The 20,102-nt window shown below is 42.1% G+C and overlaps 1 protein-coding gene across 1 annotated transcript; it reads left to right on the top strand.

Annotated features, from left to right (window-relative positions):
• The first annotated feature begins 108 nt into the window (after window positions 1–108).
• On the top strand, window positions 109–18,993 carry cavin2a (caveolae associated protein 2a). Its single transcript, XM_034134306.1, has 2 exons — window positions 109–771; window positions 17,229–18,993. Exons 1-2 carry the CDS (start codon window positions 229–231, stop codon window positions 18,090–18,092), a joined length of 1,407 nt encoding a protein of 468 aa, XP_033990197.1. The 5' UTR covers window positions 109–228; the 3' UTR covers window positions 18,093–18,993.
• Window positions 18,994–20,102: the final 1,109 nt, after the last annotated feature.

Below are 20,102 nucleotides of genomic sequence, written 5' to 3'. Positions count from 1 at the left end.
TGTGTGTGTGTGTGTGTGTGTGTGTGTGTGTGTGTGTGTGTGTGTGTGTGTGTGTGTGTCGAGAAAGATAGAAAGGGGCGTGGAAGTCGAATTAACTCCAAGAAGTAAAACACCCAGCCTCCAGTTCTCAGCTGGGGCAAGTGACAGCAGCACTAAGAGAGTCAAACTCCTGCTAAACTCTTAGGTGAATTACCCCTGTAAAGCGGGACATTTGACCACCTGTGAACCATGGCAGAAAACGGGTCCCACGTCGAGGGCAGCAGCGTCACCGGCAGCACACACACCATCCCGCAGCAGCAGCCCGAAAACATGGAGATCCTCATCCCGAGCCATAGCCTATCTTCTTCCCCGTCCTCCCCGACCGGGACTCTCTCCCGGCTGGGCTTCAAAATGCCCACCAGTCCCACCGCGGCCGTGCCGGGCAGCCCCGTAGCCGGCGGCCAGGTGAGTGCTATCACAGTGGTGGCGCTGCTCGACAAGCTTGTGAACATGCTGGAGGCGGTGCAGGAGAACCAGCAGCGCATGGAGCAGCGGCAGGCCGACCTGGAGGGCGCCGTGCGGGTCGTGCAGGGCGACGTGACCCGCCTCTCCAAGACCCACCTGAACACCTCCAACAGCGTCAGCAAGCTGCTCGAGCGCTCGCGCAAAGTGAGCGGGCACCTGAAGGATGTGAGGGAGCGCATGGACAAACAGGCGGTGCAGGTGAAGAAGTTGGAGGCCAACCACAGCCACCTGCTGAGGAGGAACCACTTTAAAGTGCTCATCACCCAGGTGAGAAAACATGGTGAAAGGAAGAGAAATTAAGCAGTAGCACTCAATGTTTCAAATGGTGGAATCTTAAAGGGGTACTCCACTGATAAAAGTTGAGTTTTCCTACTTTTGAGTGTCTAATCTTTCAATGGAGGGGAAACACTTCCGAAAACGACCCTTGTGATGTCATAGTGATGTCATCGGGGGGGGGGGGGTTGTTAGCTGTCTTGAGGCATAGTATTTGTAGATAATAAAAGCTTTTGTTGCAAATTTAGTAGGCAACTTGATAGCTTCTAATGAAAGAAAAGCATAATGGGAAAAGTATGAGTCAGCATTTTGGAGTTGGACATCCCCTACCTGTTGCACGTTTATCCATGCCTTATTTTTTCAATGATATATATTTGCATCATGGGGTTTCATTTTAGTGTGTGTGTGTGTGTGTATATCATATTTGCATACACATTTGACTGGAGAATTGGGTGTGTTCGGATGTGCGCACATTTATTGTGTTGGCACAAACATGTGACACAGTGTAGCTGAACATAACTTTTTTACATTTTCAACACTTAAAAACTTGTTGAACCAGACTTAGGCAACCTGTAGAGCTCAATTCACAAATGTGGAGAGAGGTTTATTTTTTTTCCGACTCTGGAAGTACATTTCAAGCACACCTTTACACAACAAAAAGTGTAAAAAGACTGATATGATAATGGATTGTGAATGTAAGTTGAGAGTTTATATACATGTGCATGTGGCTCTTCCCCCTCTCTTCCTCTGTGTGTGCCAGTAGAAGGGTGTGTCTGGGAATGGAGCTGTAGAGGATAATGGAGGATGGCTCGGACACAGACTTTGACTAGATCTGTTTACACCCCACAGTCATAATTCAGAGAGACATATGGCTTTTGGATGTATTTTCCACTTTAACTGCCATATCACACCTGTGAGGGTACAACTCTATACTGGCACTTAAAAATGGATAAACTTCCCGATATCCCCAGGAAATAACCAGCTGAAAGTATCCTTGCATAACCCATCTCTAACTTATACTGAGACATAAAAATAGTTGAAACCTAATATGACCCATTGCATATCAATTACTCACCTTGCGTTACCTTGAATTCTGACAAAAAAAACTTGTCTTTCTCCTTTACCTGCACAGGAAATGAATTATTCAAACATTATTATTTTTTATGTGGCTTAAGTTCATCAAGAGTTTTCTTCAGTTTTGGATTCTTTTTACACTTAGGCGCCGTTTACACGAGGACAAAACTGCTTGTATCTGCATAGTTTCGCGTGCGTATAGCCCTATTATTTACACGAGGCCGATAGAAACGGACCCCACAAACGATAACGGGTCCCAAGGTGGATAGATTTGCAAACGAAACGCTCTGGGGGGTCAACCGAGTCTGTGTAATCATCTCTATACGAATATTTCCTGAAAAAATAACGATAGCCCCACCTCTCCCCGCCTCTCCCCACCTCTCCTGCTCACTGTAGCATGGCCAGTAGCCATCTGTAACTATCAACTATCAAAAATAGCTGTGTTAATTAAACGCACAAGGGGTTCTTGAATGAAATAATATTATAAAAGGCAAACCAGAATTGTTAACGCCCAATATACTCCTTAAACAAAATAAACAGTCAGATTTCATGCATTGATCCATTATATTGACAATTTTCCAGCCAAACAACACAAACAAAATTAAACAGTCCGCTCTGCGATACACCAAAATTGTCTTTACTGCCTAATCCAGGCCATTATTGTTCACGAGGACCGGCGTGTCCCAGAGGAGCGATCTCACCCGGTGTTTGTAGAGAATATCTCTCTTTCTGAGCGCGTCCTCTCCACGGAGACGTGCTTCTTGGTCGGTCGATGCAATATCCACAGATTCGGTTTTTTTCAGTTAACTTCCCCGTTGCATTTATCCATATATTTACATGCTGAGGAAATTACTATATCCCGCTGAATACCAGCAATCGCCACACACACTTCCTCCTGTCAGTAGCTACTGCTAGTGCTACTGCTACTGACCATGCTACAGATATTAGTGCAAAAATCTACAGCTCCTCTACCACAACCATCAGCAACAAGTGGACATGGAGAATTACATGAACTACATGTTGCTAAATCCACCGCGGGGCATAAACAGAAGGGTAGCCATGGCAACATTGCTGCGGGGCTGCTGCGGAGTCTTCTTCGCTGCTTTTGGTGTATTTTGTGGCGGAAGTTACAGCGCCACTTACAGTCCCGGCATATGTACTACAGCGTTTCCAGCGGTCTCGTTTGAACAGACACGTTAAATGAAACGAATGCATGTGAACGGAAGACTTTTTTGAATACGCATACTGTGCATAAACGCAAACGTTCCCGTGTGCACAACGCCTTAAGACAGTTTGCTTCACAAATCCAAAGTAATTATTATTTAGAGGGTGTGTTCCTTTAACTCTGGGTCTCCAGCCTGGATTCACGATTTGCATAATTATCATGTGGTTGCCATGCAAGATGAAAGAAGTTCCATATTGTGTTTGACGGATGCATTTCCACTCAACCGAATAAAACACCATCTACGCATGGTCTCCGAGTATGCTTCGTGCATGAATAAGTGCATGGTTTTTCATGCTTACATGTGTGTGTGGGTGCGTCTGAGCATGTGCGTACAAGTGTGTGCCCAGGCAGCAAAAAGGGGGGGGCCATTGTTGACACAGCCAGAGCGACTGAGGGCTTTTAACCGCCGTTGTTATCTGGTTTCCCAGGTACTGAGGCTCTGTTGTTCAAATGCAACAGGTGCCAAGAACTTACCCTGTACAAGGTGGCTCCGTGGGTGAGGCCCCAAAGATCGATTTGTTTGAATCCCCAGTCGGTTTTTATGTGCTGAAAGGGAGTGTCCTGTTGCTTTGGAGATAATCAGAGTTGATCGAACTGCTTGTTTTTCATTGGATTGTCAAATCAATGCGTCGCCTGGATTTGTATTGTCCTTTTGCGAATATCTCAAATGTGTCTCCCTTCTATGCATCATGTCAATGTATTTGAACTAATATGAGAACATTTAGCATAACCTACACTTAAAAGTTAATCAGGATTTTAGTGTTGCCCATAGGCCTCTAGTTAAACGTGCCAAAGAGTTGAGTTTTTCCCTCTAAAATGTAGCCAGCTATGAGCAAAGCATGGGTGTAGTAGGGCCATGTGTGTGCAGCATGTGTGTGCGTGCAACTTGCCCATTGGACGTTATCCTGATGTGTTGGGTCAGGTGTATGCAGTTACAGAGCTGGTAAATGAGACTTGGCGTGCCTGAGGGGAGTGGGAAATAAAAGAACCAATCAGCCTTTGTTCCGTCTCCTACTTGACTCCTTTCAGCGGCCATCACTTTCTGCCTCACCTAATCTCTTTTTGGCCTCCAGTGTTTGTTGTGTCCTTTTCTGGATTACCTCCATCTGGTGCTGTGCGCTAATCTTCCTATCTGATATCTTTTGGTTTATGTTTAACCGTTGTTTTCATTTCTCACATCACTATCTCCAACTGTTTCTGTCTTTCTATACAAACTCCATATTGCGTGTGAGCATTTTTTCTGTCTTTGGTCCAGCCACCTGTCGTGATTCCCTGAAACAACATGAAAGGCCACGCCGCATGCCTCACGCAACTCTTTGATAACGCACATTTGCTGCACACCCAAGAGCCAAACTCTGTATACCAGGCCTGTAGCCATTGGCCAAAAGGCACTCCTCCTCCTCTTCCCGCTCTACAAAATTGATCCAGAACACTCATCACCCTGTACCTGCCAACTGAGGTGGAAACACAGAGGGTTTCTGGGGTAAACGCCCACTCCTGCAGCCAGGGAGCAGGGGTCTATGCCCGCTCCTGGCTCTGGCCCTGGTCAGTCCGAAATGGCAGCGCTGTCTGCCGCTCCGCTGCGCTCCGCTGCGCTCCTGTGCATAACAAGGACTAATGAGGACTTCATTACCGATGCTTGGCCCTTGTTTGTTTGTTTTTGTGCATCAGTGCTTTTCCTGTTCCGACATAGCCCTCCTCTCTTGCACACACACACATGCAGAGCACTTACAATTCCCATGGCATCTGGACATTCCAGTGTGTACAGTATGGAAATTGTTTTGGTAATTACCGTTTAGAAAGGTAAAATGTTTTGTCTTGGATTGTAGATGTCTTTCTATTATTTGTCACACAGATTAATTTATAAGGCTCATTACCTGAATGTTTAAATATCAACAGTCACCCCCCGGAGAACTTATCTAAATTGCATCACAGTGGCATGCAGCATGAAATACGCCATATTTGGAATTCAATTTCCTGGGACAGAAGTCATTTATTTCTGAGTAGATCATAATCTCCCCATCTGTGTTTATTTCACAGTGGAATTTCATCACAACAAAGTCGACCACTATGGCAAATTGAATTTGAACGCCGTGAGAATTGCATTTGTTCTCAGGCCTTGTACATGCGGGTTCAGAGGAAGGCTCGATTTTTATCAAGGTAAAAGGGAGTTGTTGTGTTGGCCCTCGTGGTGGGGTGGGAAGAGGATGTTTGTGTGCGTTTTTGGGATCCCTAATCGCAAACTAGCAGGGAGTAACAGTTCGAGCTCTCGCAATCTATCTAGGGACATTCATATCACATTCTGAAGGAAAGAGGAACTAGCTCCCCAGCCAAACTAAACAAAGAGAAGGTTTCTCATTTCTCTAATTCCCCTGCTCGACTCCTATCCTCTTGTCTTAGTCCCGCCCACAGGAGATGCGAGCGGAGGAGTCGAGGAAAGGAACCGAGGAGAGAGGAGGGGAAGCAGCAGGCGGTTAGAGAAATGAGAACTCCTCTCCTCTGAGCAGTCATTTTAAAGTGACGTCCGTTAATGATGACAGGAGGCACAGCACTCTGTCTGTTGGGCAGAACTGTGTTCATGACGACTTATATATTTACGTTTAATTCATTCTCAGTGCGGCATAATGAGACAATAACAGGCTACCGATGCGGACATATACACACACATTTATATATATATACAATTTCAGAATCAAACAAGTATGAGAGCGCTCTCATAATAACGTAACACTATCAGAGACTGGATATACCCCCCTGAGATAAGTCCGGCCGTGCGTCACGACTCTCTTAAAGATCACTGTTGCCGGAAATACATCCGCGGAGGATCACTACCGGAGGGTCGAAGAGGGGAAATTAGAGAAATGAGAAACCTTCAATGACTGCAACATACTTTTTGTTGATGAAAGATGCGCTGTAGGTGGAAATTCATTCTTAATAGGGATGCTCCGATCGATCGGCTGCTGATCGATATCGGCCGATACTCACTCTCTGCCGAACGATCGCTCTCTAAAAATGCAGATCGCGAGAGCCGATCGCATGACGTAAAATTATGACGTAAAATACATGACACTTTTCTCTGTGCGCAGCAAAACAAGCTCGCCAAAATGGCTTCACCAGTCTGGCAGTATTTTAAGTGTCCGAAAATGACAATAAAATAGCGGTATGCAACGTGTGTGTGAAGCAGAAATCCTGCAGCTCCACCCGCTGTGACTGACTGGTGAGCGGAGCAAAACACACACTAAGAGTTAGACCTAACACTCTTAGCTATTTTATCTACCTCTGGAACAAGCTAAACTAGTTATACATATATTTATTCTTCACTGTCGGGTCACTCATTACTGGATCAGTGAGCTGCATGAGACGATACTGACAGGCTGTCAGGAGAGAGAGAGAGAGGAAAAGAGAGCGCTTCCGCTCATTTCTCCCGTGTTATTATCCAAAGTTAATGTAAACTTGAATAATGTACTTCATTTGAATGTAATAATTATGTTGGTTGTTGTTTGTGGAAGCACAAGTGAATGAGCCCCATTAACTGAGTTTTAAACATCACTTTAAATGGAAGATCCCCATAGCCCACTCGATCGGATCGGCGATCGGTATTGGCCGATACTGATTCCGGCGATCGTCCCCAAAATTGGCTATCGGAGCATCCCTAATTCTTAACTAATAAAAAAATGTGGTAGACTACAGACAAAACAATGTGCTTAACTCTTTTATATTTTAATTAAAAAACCCACCCACCAGAAATTTCAGCTAAAACCACAAGCATGGAGTTAAAAATAACTATTTCAGAGGTTGTTTAAAGTTTAAATAATGTTAGAGTCACATTAGCATGGTTTACCATGCTAACGTTAGCAAGTTATGCTAACGTTAGCAAGTTATGCTAACGCGGCAACATCTGGTTGGTGATAGCTTCTCTGTAAGCTATTTTGACTCTATAACGCTTTCACTTATTTAGACATATAATACTGTATGTTCAGACAAGCTTTGAATTGAGAACAAACCCATGTTTGTCGGTAGGGGTAAATTGGACCCAATATCAGTTATCCTCTATTGTCGGCTCTTGATGAGTTGAGTAGAAATAGACTCTTCAGATTTCGAAACCACATTCTGACACACATTGCGTACAGCAAATGTTGACAGAGGTTTTGAGTGATAGGCTTCTCTTCAGGCATTGTCATTTTGTTTGCTTTGCTACTAAACGTGATAGTTATTTTGTACATCGACACTCGACCAAAGGTTGTGACTTAATCTTACCTTCCAGCAGCAGGAAGTAAAAGCTGTGTTTCCACACTCCATTCATACTCCAAGATGGAGGACAAACTGGTAATTCTGTTCCCAGCCCCAAGCTCTTACCTTTAGCATGATGACTAAAAGCGTATTACCCTAAATGCAAATTAAACTATGATGGAGCTTGTTCCTGTCCATACATCCAAAGTGACACAAGTGAAGTTTTACTACAAACGAAACCCTTTACGCTGAACCCTAAAGACGCAATAGCAAGAGAGAGAAATAGCTTAATAGTTCAGAGAACACTTATTCTACTTCATCCAAAACAATGTAACGTATGTTCAGCAGCAATACAATATTTGGGTGTGATTGAAGTTCTCATATTGCATGTGTTCAGTGCAGAAGTCTTTTCATTTAGAACATCTTATTCCTTTGGACAGGTTGGAGCAGGCTGCTAGCTGTAGGCTACAGCTGAGATTTCTTGTGCGTGTCCCTCGACCATGTGATGTATATCACCAGCTTGTAGCCTAAAGCAGGGCTAGCTGTTTCAGTGCATTCAAACATTCTGGATCTTTATGTTACCAAGCTTTAACCCATGGACAAGTTTAAAGTGAAAGGGTAATTGACTCAAAGTGACAGAATAGTTCAGGTGTAAACCTTCAATAATAGAGAAATGATTAATTATAAAATATTGTGGTCCTGGACCCACTGTAACATTACATAAAATACGATGTTTATATTGAATTTATAACCAGTTTGTGCCGGCATTTACATTAGCATGTAGTGTGGTCAATAACAGTTTCAGAATCAATGATTACTTTACATTTACTAAGTAACCTTTAAAAAACTGGACATTTTATTAGACATTCATTTCTCATGTCTGACAGTAGTTAGATGGGACAGTTTATGTACATTTTGTGTCAGTGTGTTAAGTGCAGAGTCAGGCACAAGATACATTAGCTTAAATTAGGGGCTGTAGGTTTAGGGAGGCGACCAGCTTGAACAAAAAGAGGAGAATTACACATTCCAGTAACTCCAAAGTGGTCTCATTTACATGTTCTGTGCTTTAATGTTGGCCAGTGCTTAGCCTACATTTTGTTTAGGGTGTGGAGTGTGTAAACTCTACAGCGTTAGAGAAAAGAGCACAGCTATTCTAGCTAGCTATTTTTAGCTGAGCCCAGCTGTTAGTCAGCTTCATTGACAGCTGCAAAATAGTAAAAAACGAGTTAAAATTGAAAGAGGGAGAGGGTTTCTTCACTTTTTCTTCATGGCATGACATTGTTTAAGTCACAGTAAAAAAGCTCAGATGTAATTGATATAATTAACTACAACTGCACCCAGGCTCAGGGCATAGTGCATGGCACAGAGGAACGGCTTGTTGAGACACTTTTAACGGAAATAAACAATTGTAAAAAAAATAAAATACCTTTCTGCTTTTGACAAGTAAAAATAAGGCTGAATGGTGTTAGAAAATACTGACAGACATTACTGACATATTTTTCAGATTATTAATGTTCACTAGATGATGATGATAAAATAGCTGTTTTTGGTCTAATTATTATGTTATTGCATACACAACACGATGGATATTGCATTTTTGTTGGTTTCAATTTGTGGTTTGTGACCAGCGCGGCCTGCTTTGGTTGTTGGATCAATTGATCAGATAATTTGAGTCAATTATGTTCAATCAGACCGACTCATTGGAAATCTAATTTGTGTGAGTTTTCCTTTACAAGCCTGGGGTTTATATTGAATGTTTCAACTCAAATATTAGAAATATCACTGATATATTTTTACAAATCTTTTAGCCCTAAAAGTGCACACAAGTATGACATTCATACATTGTGTCCTTGACAAGTGACAAGTGACAAGTTGTAAGTGTGACATGTTTTTGGCAGAATTCCATTGGATTGGAGTAAAACTGGTCTTAGTAATAATAGTGAAACATGGTTGTGAAGCCTTTTAGACATGCCTTCAAAATGAACAATGAGGTTTGTTTATAGTATGGCCTTTAGCTTTGTTGTCATCTTTCTTACTCTTTCCTTTGGGGTTCATTCCTCTGGTAATCCTCTTGGTTTGCAGTAAACAGAAAATAAAGAGCGGAGAAGTGTGAAATTGAGGATTAATATGAAAGAAAAAACAATGGGCAGCAGGAAAAAATACAAATCTGTCTGTTTTGTCACCTAAAGATTACACCAAAAGATTGAGCTTTGACGAGAGAAATACTTAAGTTTGCAACTTGTATGGGCGAAAAGTCAGGGCATGCATGTGGATTGGGAAGTAATACTTTAAGTGCCTGCTCTTCACCCTGGTGTCTCATTCAGGTTTGACAAGTCTGCTGAACTGAGTCAGTGTGTGAGGCAAAGGCAAGTTTGCAACTGCAGAACCCTGCAGCGGAAGACTAGTCGTAACAGCTTCATTGACATAAAAAAGTGCTGACAAAGTCTGAGAGAGCACACTCGACTGCTGATGTATAATTTGCCATGCTATAGTCTATTATGTTGGTCATATTTTATTAGCCGTGAACCAAAAAGTAAACGCTTTAAAAGAATATTCAACGTTTTCCAGATGATACACCAAAGCTGTGTTTACAAAGAAGAATAGAAAGTAGCAGATCTTAAAGGTAGGGTAGGTAAGTTTGAGAAACCGGCTCGAGATACACTTTTTGTTATATTCCATGGAATGCTCTTAACATCCCGATAGCAATGAATATCTTAAGTGCTTTGACAAAAAAATCCATAAAAAAATGTCATCTGTGGAAGCCGTAATACTGTAAAAAGCACGACCAATCATTTTAGCCGGCCCGGCTAAAATAACTGGATGGCCTACCTGCCTGTCAGCCTTCCATCTGTGCACAAACTTATCTCGTGCCCTCATTGGTCATGTGCGCGTTCGTGTGTGTTGGAGGAGGGGCTCTGTAAGGAAGTGGCAGATTTTCTCCGGTTGTGTATTTTCAAATTCTAGTGATCTCGAGCCGGTTTCTCAAACTTACCTACCCTACCTTTAAGGTACTTTATCCCTCCCAGCATTTCCCATGATGCACTTCACCCATTTGTCTTCAGAAATGCCAAGAGCACATATTTAGCATGTTATTCATTTGCCACAGGTACAAATAAGGTTATATCATCCAGCTCTTTTGTTCACTTGCACTCACTTGCTGTCTTTCACTCTCTATTCTTTGGAGCTTTCTCTTTTGACTTTCTCACACAGTATGACGTGTTAGACACAGGTGATGACTTATTAAACTATTATAGTTATTATAGTTAGAAAAAACAACATGGGAGTTCATTATGCTGAAGCTCAAGGTGTTATTACGCAATAATACAAAAAAAAAATCAGCTTTCCTGTTTAGACTCCTCCTGTCACCTCCCTTATTTTCTCACTGTCTGCTGCTTCTTGACATTTCCAACCTTGGTTTCCATCCAATCCACTGGTCAAGGCCGCAATATCCATGGCAGGAAAAGGGAAAACAATAGCCATGCTGATTCTCAGTGTTCTCATTTCTCTGCTCTTAAATAAAAACACGAAAATACAACTTGTTTTGAGATAACACGATGACTTCCGGGCTTCTCTGCAAATCCCCCTGACCTTTGGCCTCCACACGTGGGGTAAACACTTTGACAATTGGTGGTAGCCTTATCAAAAACGCTCTTGGTATATCCACACAGACCTTATCAAACAATGGTTCTGATATGCACGGTTTTGGATTGTGCTTAAAACAATGTGTGTAAAGGGGGGATTTGAGAGATTTGAACAACAAGGCTAAAGGAGATTAGCATAGCCATGGGGCAGAGTTAAAACAGGACCAACAAGAACTCTCAATGTATAGGATTTTGTTAAGGGGTCACTCCTGAAGACGTTGTACCTCATTCATCATACATGTAGCGTGGATGTTGAAAGACAAGAAAGGGAAAGTGCAGGTTTAGCGTTGTATCTGGTTGATGTATAGGAAGTGCATTTAGTGTCAGGCAGCGCAATGATCCATTGTATTAATATAATGAATACCATGCCATGTATGAAATTTAATTATGAAAATTCTAGAGCACAGAATACAAAACGCTCCATCACCCAAAGTGCTAAGACTGCTCTCCTGTAAATTACGGGCTGAGCGAACAGACGTCCTACATCATAATTTATGTCATCAGCGATAATTGGCGCCTCTCTAGATTGCCACGATCTCCTTTCTGTTGGCACGTCAACATGACATCGCGTCTGAATTGGCTATTGTGTTGCGGGATTACACAAGCTTGCCAGTAAACATGTCATGTTTTCTTTTGGTGAGGCAAGCATGGGAGGGGTCAGAATGAGGAAGAAACTTGTTATGCAGAGCGACATAAGTATAAAGCCAAGAGGCATACATTCAGAATTAACGATAGATTTATTACTTGAAACCGTAATTTATGTGACAAATAGAGCGTACTTGGTATGGTGTTTGTCTAAGTTCTCAGCATACCCTATATGTCTGTACAATCATTGGTGGGAGTCAGCGTATAGACTGATACCGTGTACAGTACATTGAGAGTTTATCATGTAACCCAGTCCCATGACAAATAGCAGCATTCCATTTCCTTTCCTTCCTTTCCTCCTTCCTTCCTCTGTCCACAGATGGTTCTTGGTGCACATTGGGGTGCGGGGGGGGGGGGGGTTTATTATGCAACAAGCTGGGTAGGGTTGAACAGTGGAACAACTCACAGCGCTGTTAATGGGAAGGATGTAATCAAAACATATGCCGGCAAATGTGCACAATCGCGCGATGTAGAGACTGTACTGCTTGTTAACTCAATGGATAAGGCTGTGTGAGAGGGTGCAGGGAAAGAGTTTCGCTTGGACATCTTGAAAAAAGAGAGGTTGTATTGCAGGAGGATAGGTGCATTGACACAGTAAATTAAGGGTGGGTATAATTTAGAGAACAAGGGAAGGATTCCAAGGCCGTTTGTTTGAAATGCGCAGTACAAACAGGTCTGATATCAAGCTTTAAAAAGCTTTTGATTCATTTTGTGTGCAATCTCTGTTCTCCCTGTTTTTTTTATCTAAGCCTCCTGTCTTTTTCATTCTGTAACAGAATAATTGCAGGGACTTGGCAGTAGCAAATGTGCACACACATGCATTTCTGTGTGTGTGGTGGTGATGGTGTACCCTCTCATTGGCACCTGACTCACTGTGCCAACACACCTGTATAACCTCGCCATTCATCATCTGAAGGGCAAGGGAAACACTTCTTTTTGAAGTTGCTAACACACACTCCCACTTACTAATGTGCAATACCAACCAACAGTTGTTATTATTAGCTTTATTTAACATTTATTTCAAAATCTCCTTTAATTCAATAAATCGCCTTTTGAAAAAATAACTATTTTGTGGAAGGTTTAAATGACAGTTTTTATCACTATTACAGTACAATATTTTTTTACAGCAATTCGATATTTGCCTTCTCCAGGATATGATTTCGATATTATTTTTATTTCCAATCCAATCCAACTTTATTTATATAGCACATTTAATGTGCTGTACATCAATAAATATATTAAAAAGCAGCATTAATACATTTAGACAAAAAATAAACTAATGTAAAAGCACGAGACAATAAAGCCATCCTTCTAGCCACAGACTGAAAACCCTCATACATGATGTCAAAACATTTAGCACAACAAAATAGAAAATAGAAAACCCCAATTTAGAAACACAGACTGATTCCATTGAAGGGCCTGCAATAGATGCCAGACACTATCTAATGCTTTTATAACATAATCAGTTACCCTTATATCATCTCGCTAAAATTCACCTTCTATTGATGTGTTTTTACTCGGTCCTTTGAGAATATTTGTTTAGTTTAAAAAAAAAAAAAAAAAAAACTCCTGTCAAATTAATTCACCTACAATAATAAAAACTGTACAGACATTGCACTGGTACGTTCACAGCTATAACATTACTTCTACCATCACACACTTTTTATCGATCACACACTCGCCAATGTTGCCTTGCTATCACTGCGCTAGCACCACTCGCTAAAGACACTGCTTGCTATCGGCACTGTGCATCAACACCAAGATATACAGTATATCAATGTTTTTACTTTGCATTGATGATATTGGATTAATAAAAAAGATTGTTACTTCCATGGTAATGATGTCATAAAATATGCTTCATGCTTTATTTGAAAAATAGGGGGGGAAACATGACATTATATACAGCCGTAGTTTAGTGTGACAGTGTGATAAAGTTTGTTAATTAGCACCAAACACCTAGTACAGCGAAGAATGATGGGATTGTCATTAATTACACACACACACGCACACAAATGCATAAACAAAGGCATGAGAACAAAAGGCAAAGTAACATCATAGGGTATCATTACACATTTGGTATAAACAGAGACACACACACACACACTCAGAGTAACATGAGCCCATCAGTGGAGACTCTGTGCTGCCCCGCCCTGATCTCTCTCAGTTTGAATAGAGCAGAGACTCCGCAGAGCGCCCTTACATAAGCTCTAGCTTAGTAACACCTTGCAGGACTTGCAATTAGATGGCAGTTTTACCATGCAACTGTTAAATGAGACTCCATTACATAAGCGTTCCGAATGTCTTTGAAGTGCTAACGTACCAGTAAACTTGCTGTCACGCTAAATTAACATTGTTTCCTTGGTTTGCTCCAAATGTGTGTTAATTTACTCTCATCTTGCTCTTTTAAACACTTGTTTTTAACTATGGCTTATGTCCTACATGGTTGCACAAGTAGATACTGGCACACAGACACTCGTACACATACAAACTAACATACTACATTCTCAGTGGCTAATGAGTGCTTGCTTAGAGGATGCATTCATTAGCATGGTTCCCAAGAGAAAAGTGCCAGAATGTGAGGTCCACACACACACTCACACAGAGAGAAAATAGACCTGGGTCAAATGGTATTTAGGAAGATTTTGTTTGTTCTAGCTTGTTCGCCAAAACTGTTGTCGGTTAAATTGAGGACACACTAATTTCACTCCATTACACTATTGGACAACCAAACAACATATTTCCCATTCAAACCAAATACAAGAGTATAAAAAGAGCCAGATACATTTAATGCTGGTGATAAAAAGCCCCGTATGAACACTTGAGATTGGCTGTAGGACTAGTATAAGCACTTGTCAATTACATTTGACAAGTGAGGCATTGGTTGTATTTATCAGCTTGAGTAAGGCATGCCCATATCAACACTGCAGCAGGTTTAGGACAGCATGTATTAGGAGAACTTGGTTTTCATTGGAGGGTGTTTGAGTTTCAGTTGCTGCCTCCCACACACTCCAGCGCCCACAGTGATTATATCAAACATGTTCGAGCCAAATCAGAAAATCTTCGGCGTGCCTAGACTGGAGCAGAGGAGTCACGATTGAAATCTTTAGAAACGTTAACACCACCAGACGAGGGGGATTAGTGTTTATTATCAGGGAATGCTCCAATGAGGGTCTGGAAAGGCCATATTGGACCAGTTTCTTTTCAAATTCTGAACCTAAAATGTCAAACGTCATACTGGTTGACTGTGTTTGACCTGAAATGTACACGGAGAAAAAAAGATAAGCATAACTTCTAAGTAATATTATCTCCCTTCAAGTAGCTCTCTTGTATTTATTTACACGTAACTTGTCCAGTACACGGGCTGTAACCCACCTAGTTCCTGACTCTGATTTGATTCTGCTTGAACACGTTGAGATCCACACAGTTTTTGTAGGTGTGGTGCCACGTCAGACCAAGAAATAAAACCAGATACTGCTCATTCAGATTTGACAGGAGAGAGCTACAGAGAACAAACCCGAAAGGGACCAAACCAAAGGTAGTGGTAACGGGAGCTGTGGTTCCCCAAGGTGCTACTTTTGTCTTTTTGGGGTTTTCAAGTTACAAACCTGCAATTCAATACAACTCCCAGCTTTTTTTAGAAAGGCGACATGACCTTTGTGGTTGTTGGTGGTAAATACATTCTGACACACTGTCGGCACATACAGTATGTCCAATGTATCCACCCTTACTAGTAACCCCTATTGTACGATATTTTGTGCTATATATTTATACGTTTTTTTAAAACTGTCTTTTATCTCTTTCCATGTAAACGTGGCTCTGCAATTAATGATGTGCCTTTTTAAGAACAGGCTGACAGATTTATAAGCATTTACTGGGAGATACCACACATGCTTGGCACACACCTGAACTCATGACTGCATGTTTGGATCAAGGCTAGAGGTATCAGGTGTCTGCAAAGCTGTAAAAACAAGAGGATTTCAAAATGGTGTCTTCACGTCTCAAGAGCTTTCCATACACAATGATATTGTTTAGGTGCCTAAAAAGAGCACTCTCTCAGGCAATGTATGAAATAAGAGAAATGCATAACATGGTGCAAAAGTAACTTAATAATATGTATAGAACCTTTCAATCTCTGATGGAGTACTTCCTTTTGCATCTCATTCTCATATACTAAAACATAATTCGCCCAAAATTGGCTTGAATGTCCTAAAGAGAGATGGCAGGTTTAAATACCCTCATCCTTCAAGGCTGAAACACACCATTGAGTGTTTAGTGAAGAATGGACTGGAGGCAGGACTCCACCTGGTTGGCCCAGTCCTTAAGTATGTCTTAATGACACACCAGGAAAAGATGCATTGCTCACTCCTTCAAAAACCTATGGCATGCTGTAAGTAAGTATGCTGTAATGTCTTAAGAGCTTTCGTGCATTCTTGGAAATGCATTCATACTTTAATGCAGACTCATTGTTACAAACATGGTGAACAGAAACTACTATCATTTGAAAAAGAATGTCATTGCAACATACAGTATACTGATGGTGACGGTGGCCGATACTAGCGCCTCATATAGATATTTCATGAGGGTAAACATCGTATATTTGAGAAGTTTGACTATTGACCTGTGACTATTTATAGTTTGATTCAGAAGCAACAATATTTTGAATCAAACCGTGAATAATCTCACCCTTGGAAAACCCCGTTTCATTATGCTTCTGTAATCCTAGCCCACTTGGTTAGCACTTTGGGGATCACAAGGACTCATCGATTCATTCAAGCCTTTGCTGGACTCGTACCTAGACATACCTTGTACCTGAACACAAAAATGTGCAGCACACTGTGTTGCATTTAGTCAACCCAAGTATCCACTGATGGCACTTAAAGCTGATGTCACAGGAAGGGTTTGTCTACAAGCCTTTCAAATGTGTAGTGGAGTATGTCAACCACTGAAGCTGCACCTTCACTCTCCACTCACTCCTGGGTGTAAAATAATGGGGGCTATGGGGGTGGGAACACTCACTCATAAATCCCTAGTGGAGTGGAACATTGTGTATGCGTGTGCCTGCATGTGTGTGATTGTGTGATTGTGCATGGATGAATGGGCAGCAAGCAAGGGGGAGGAAGAAGAGACTGAGGAAAAACAAATTGAAACTCTGGATAGTGAACCTACTGCTCTCAATTTCACTGTGTTTATGGCCATTGATGTGTTCAAGCATGGCCGGTTAAAGGCAGAGAGAGCAATACAAGAGGAACATTTTTTAGCGAAATGTAAGACTCCTGCTGAGAAACAGGTGGAATTCCTCAGATGGCTTGAGGAGAAGAAGGGGGAGGCATGCAGAGACTGGTTTCCTCAGTCCTCTGCAGGCAGACCAACTCAATATGTGTAGTGTATTACAATGGCTAACCATGACATAAGACATACATTTACATTTTGATAGCAATATGTGTTTGAAAGTACTCATCATTGGAACTAGTAAAGTTGTATACTCTAACTCTGACCAGAACCAATTCAAACAAAGATACCATCAAGGTAATTCCTTGTCAAACTAAAGCTTTGTTCAAGCAATAATGCCTATATATGACTTCGTGAAATAACCACCCACTTAACCCTCCTGTTTCTGTCCTTCTGTTTCCCTATAGGAAGACCATGAGATCCCCACCAGCGTGTTAGTCAAGGGCTCCATCAGGACCCCCCAACCAAGCCTGTATGATGCAGACTCCATCCTTCCTGCTCCGTCTGTTACCGGCTCTATTGATGGCAGCCGTGCCAACGATGAAGGTCTTCTGACCATCAGCCTCTCCTCAGACGAAGATGATCTTACAATGCACCATGTGGAGGACGAGATGTTTGAGGGCGACGCCGCGATGGGCCTGGGCCCTCCCAGCCCGTATGAGAGAAGGTCTGACAAGTTCAAGCGCAACAGCCTGAAGAAGGTAGACAGCCTCAAGAAGGTGTTCTCGCTTCAGAGCATCGAGAAAAAGATGACCCGGATCACCACAGCAATCGTGCCTCAGGAGCAGCGTGACAGAATGAAAAAGAGCTTCACCCCTAACCATCCCAAGAGCCCGACTGCCAGGGCGTCCTCTTTCAAGGTGTCTCCCTTGACCTTTAACGTCAAGAAGGTCCGAGACGGGCCGGTCCCCACACAAGAATTGGGCTCGACTGAGGAAAAGGTCCATGTGGAGATTCCTGCTCTGGGAAGCATGGATGGAGAGTTTGTCTTGTCGGAGGAGCACACCCGGGAAGGCGTGGTGGAGCAGATCCACGAGATGCTCGGCTCCACCTCCAGCATCAAGGCAGAGCTGGCAATCAATGGAGAGGCACCAAGCTTTGAGTGCAAGATCAATGGTGATCATGTCGCTGGCCTGGCAGTCGCAGAGGTTGATGATGATGTTGGCGAGGATGGAGAAGAGGAGGAAGAAGATAAACAAAAAACCCCTGTAGAGAAAGCAGAAGAAACGCAGATTCCCACAGCAACAGTTGCTGTCGAGCAAGTCGCTTGATTGCCATTATATATATTTTCTTGCACAAGTTTCTACATTTATGATTACCCAGCAGGCATAAATCATCCCTCCACTGTAAATAGTCTTATGTTCTTGTTATTAACACCCGTAAACACTAGAAATATAAAGTAGTCTATACTTGGACCATCAACCCTAACCCTAACCCCTTACCACTACCTTATTACAAGCTTAGTCTAAAACACCTTGAAACAGACTGTTTAAGCAACTAGGTTAACACATACACCTACAGTGTGTCCGAATGAAAGTGCTTCCTAAACCCTGTGGGAGGGTTGTCCAAAGAAAGCACCAACGCACCAGTGTACCATAACTCACTCCCCTTAACAGGTGCCCACCTCCTCAATAGCAGCACATCTCCAGGGCACTGGGCCAACCATCTCCCTGCTGCTCTGTTTGTCTGCCTCTGACGACCAGCCTCTTCATTCTTTGTGTTTGTTTTTGTAAAAACAGTAAATCTTCGGCAGCAGCGGTAATGCCCACAGAATGTTGAGGCGGTGTGTTGCCAGGTTGTGGAAGCGTTGGAATGAGAAGTGTCAGGGTTTTCAGTGAGAAGGTTCTGGGGTGTTTTGTTGTGGACTAGAGGTTGTTTACTAAAATCTTTGGAGCTATGTACAAATATTTAACTAACAGTTGAACTTTATTAAGTTGAGTGGCGCTGTCTTGTATCCTGTCCTTCACTTGCGCCCGGAGAAATACTTCCATAGTGCAATCCAATTGGTCAATTTCACCTTTATCATTTATGTTCTACCTAACATACCACAGGAGGTGCATGTAGGGCTGTAAAGTATTTTATTAATTTGTGATTGCCAATTGAGTATCCTCCAGGTGTAAGACAAATAGATGGCATTTGAAAAAGTCTAAATGTTTATGCAAATCACGTCAATCATTAGCCTAAAAAAACTAAAGGACAAACGCATTTATTAATAAGCGCTCACACAATTGTGCTTAATTACACTGGTGCAACGAAGGACATCGTTGCAGGATAGAAGCTACTAGAATATTGCATTAGTAACACAAAGAACCCTGCAGGTTTAATACTGACATACTAAATGTGCCTTGTACAGCCCTTTTGCTTTTTTGCAGGGCAACCTTATATGTTAATGTGTGGATTTATTTTCTTCTGTGAGGCACACTACTATCTAGGTATTTACAGTTTCACAACCATACTTTATGATAACTGCCCTGAGTGTGTACTTTATCAGTAAATGTTGTATCTGTGAATTTGTTTTGAGTTACTTCATATCAATAACTTGCATGGTGAAATGTTTACCAATATTTAACATATAAACACTATCTTATACATTTGCCAGGTCACCATCACTAAATCGTTTGCCCCTAGATTCATGCACACACTCTCACACTCCTACACACTCCTACAGTGTATTTGCCTTGCAAATATGAGTATGGTATTAGTAATTGCAGTCCTGAAGGTATGGATTCCTATGTTTTAGTAGATAACAGTGATACTAAAAAAACTAAAAATGTTCTCCTGAGGAATTCCTCGCAGCCAACACTTTACGGGGCATAGTCATAAAAGCTGAGAAGTTCATAGAAGGTGTACATTCTATTTCCAATCATTCCCCATACACTTTTTGTTTGTAAGTCATGCCTGGAAGTTTCAAAAAGTGAACTTGCTCTAGTTGCGCACCATTAGTGCTCTACCAGCCATAGTTACAGATGTCTAATGCCATGACTCCCTAGAAATAATTGAGCAAGTGGTACCAGGTGCCAAGGATCCAGAGAGGTCAGCAAAGTGGATAAAGGCAGAAGACAGCATTCCTAGCTTTGATGGATGACTCCTGCTCAGCCCATTTTTCATGCTCTGGCCTCCTTGTTGAGACGGTGCAGAGAGGAAGACACAGTCTGGAGCCACAGGTGTTCCGCCCCTGTGGAAACTACTGGGCATGTAGTAGAAAGAGGACAAGTCTGGGTGTTGGGAAGTCTGGGAAAGGGGGATGAAATTGCCTCAGGGTTAGGCATATGTATGTACAA

This window comes from Trematomus bernacchii, unplaced genomic scaffold (assembly GCF_902827165.1).
Source record: "Trematomus bernacchii unplaced genomic scaffold, fTreBer1.1, whole genome shotgun sequence".
Classification (NCBI taxonomy): domain Eukaryota; kingdom Metazoa; phylum Chordata; class Actinopteri; order Perciformes; family Nototheniidae; genus Trematomus; species Trematomus bernacchii.
Note: the sequence above shows the minus strand (reverse complement) of the source record. Positions and strands in the feature narration are given on the sequence as shown.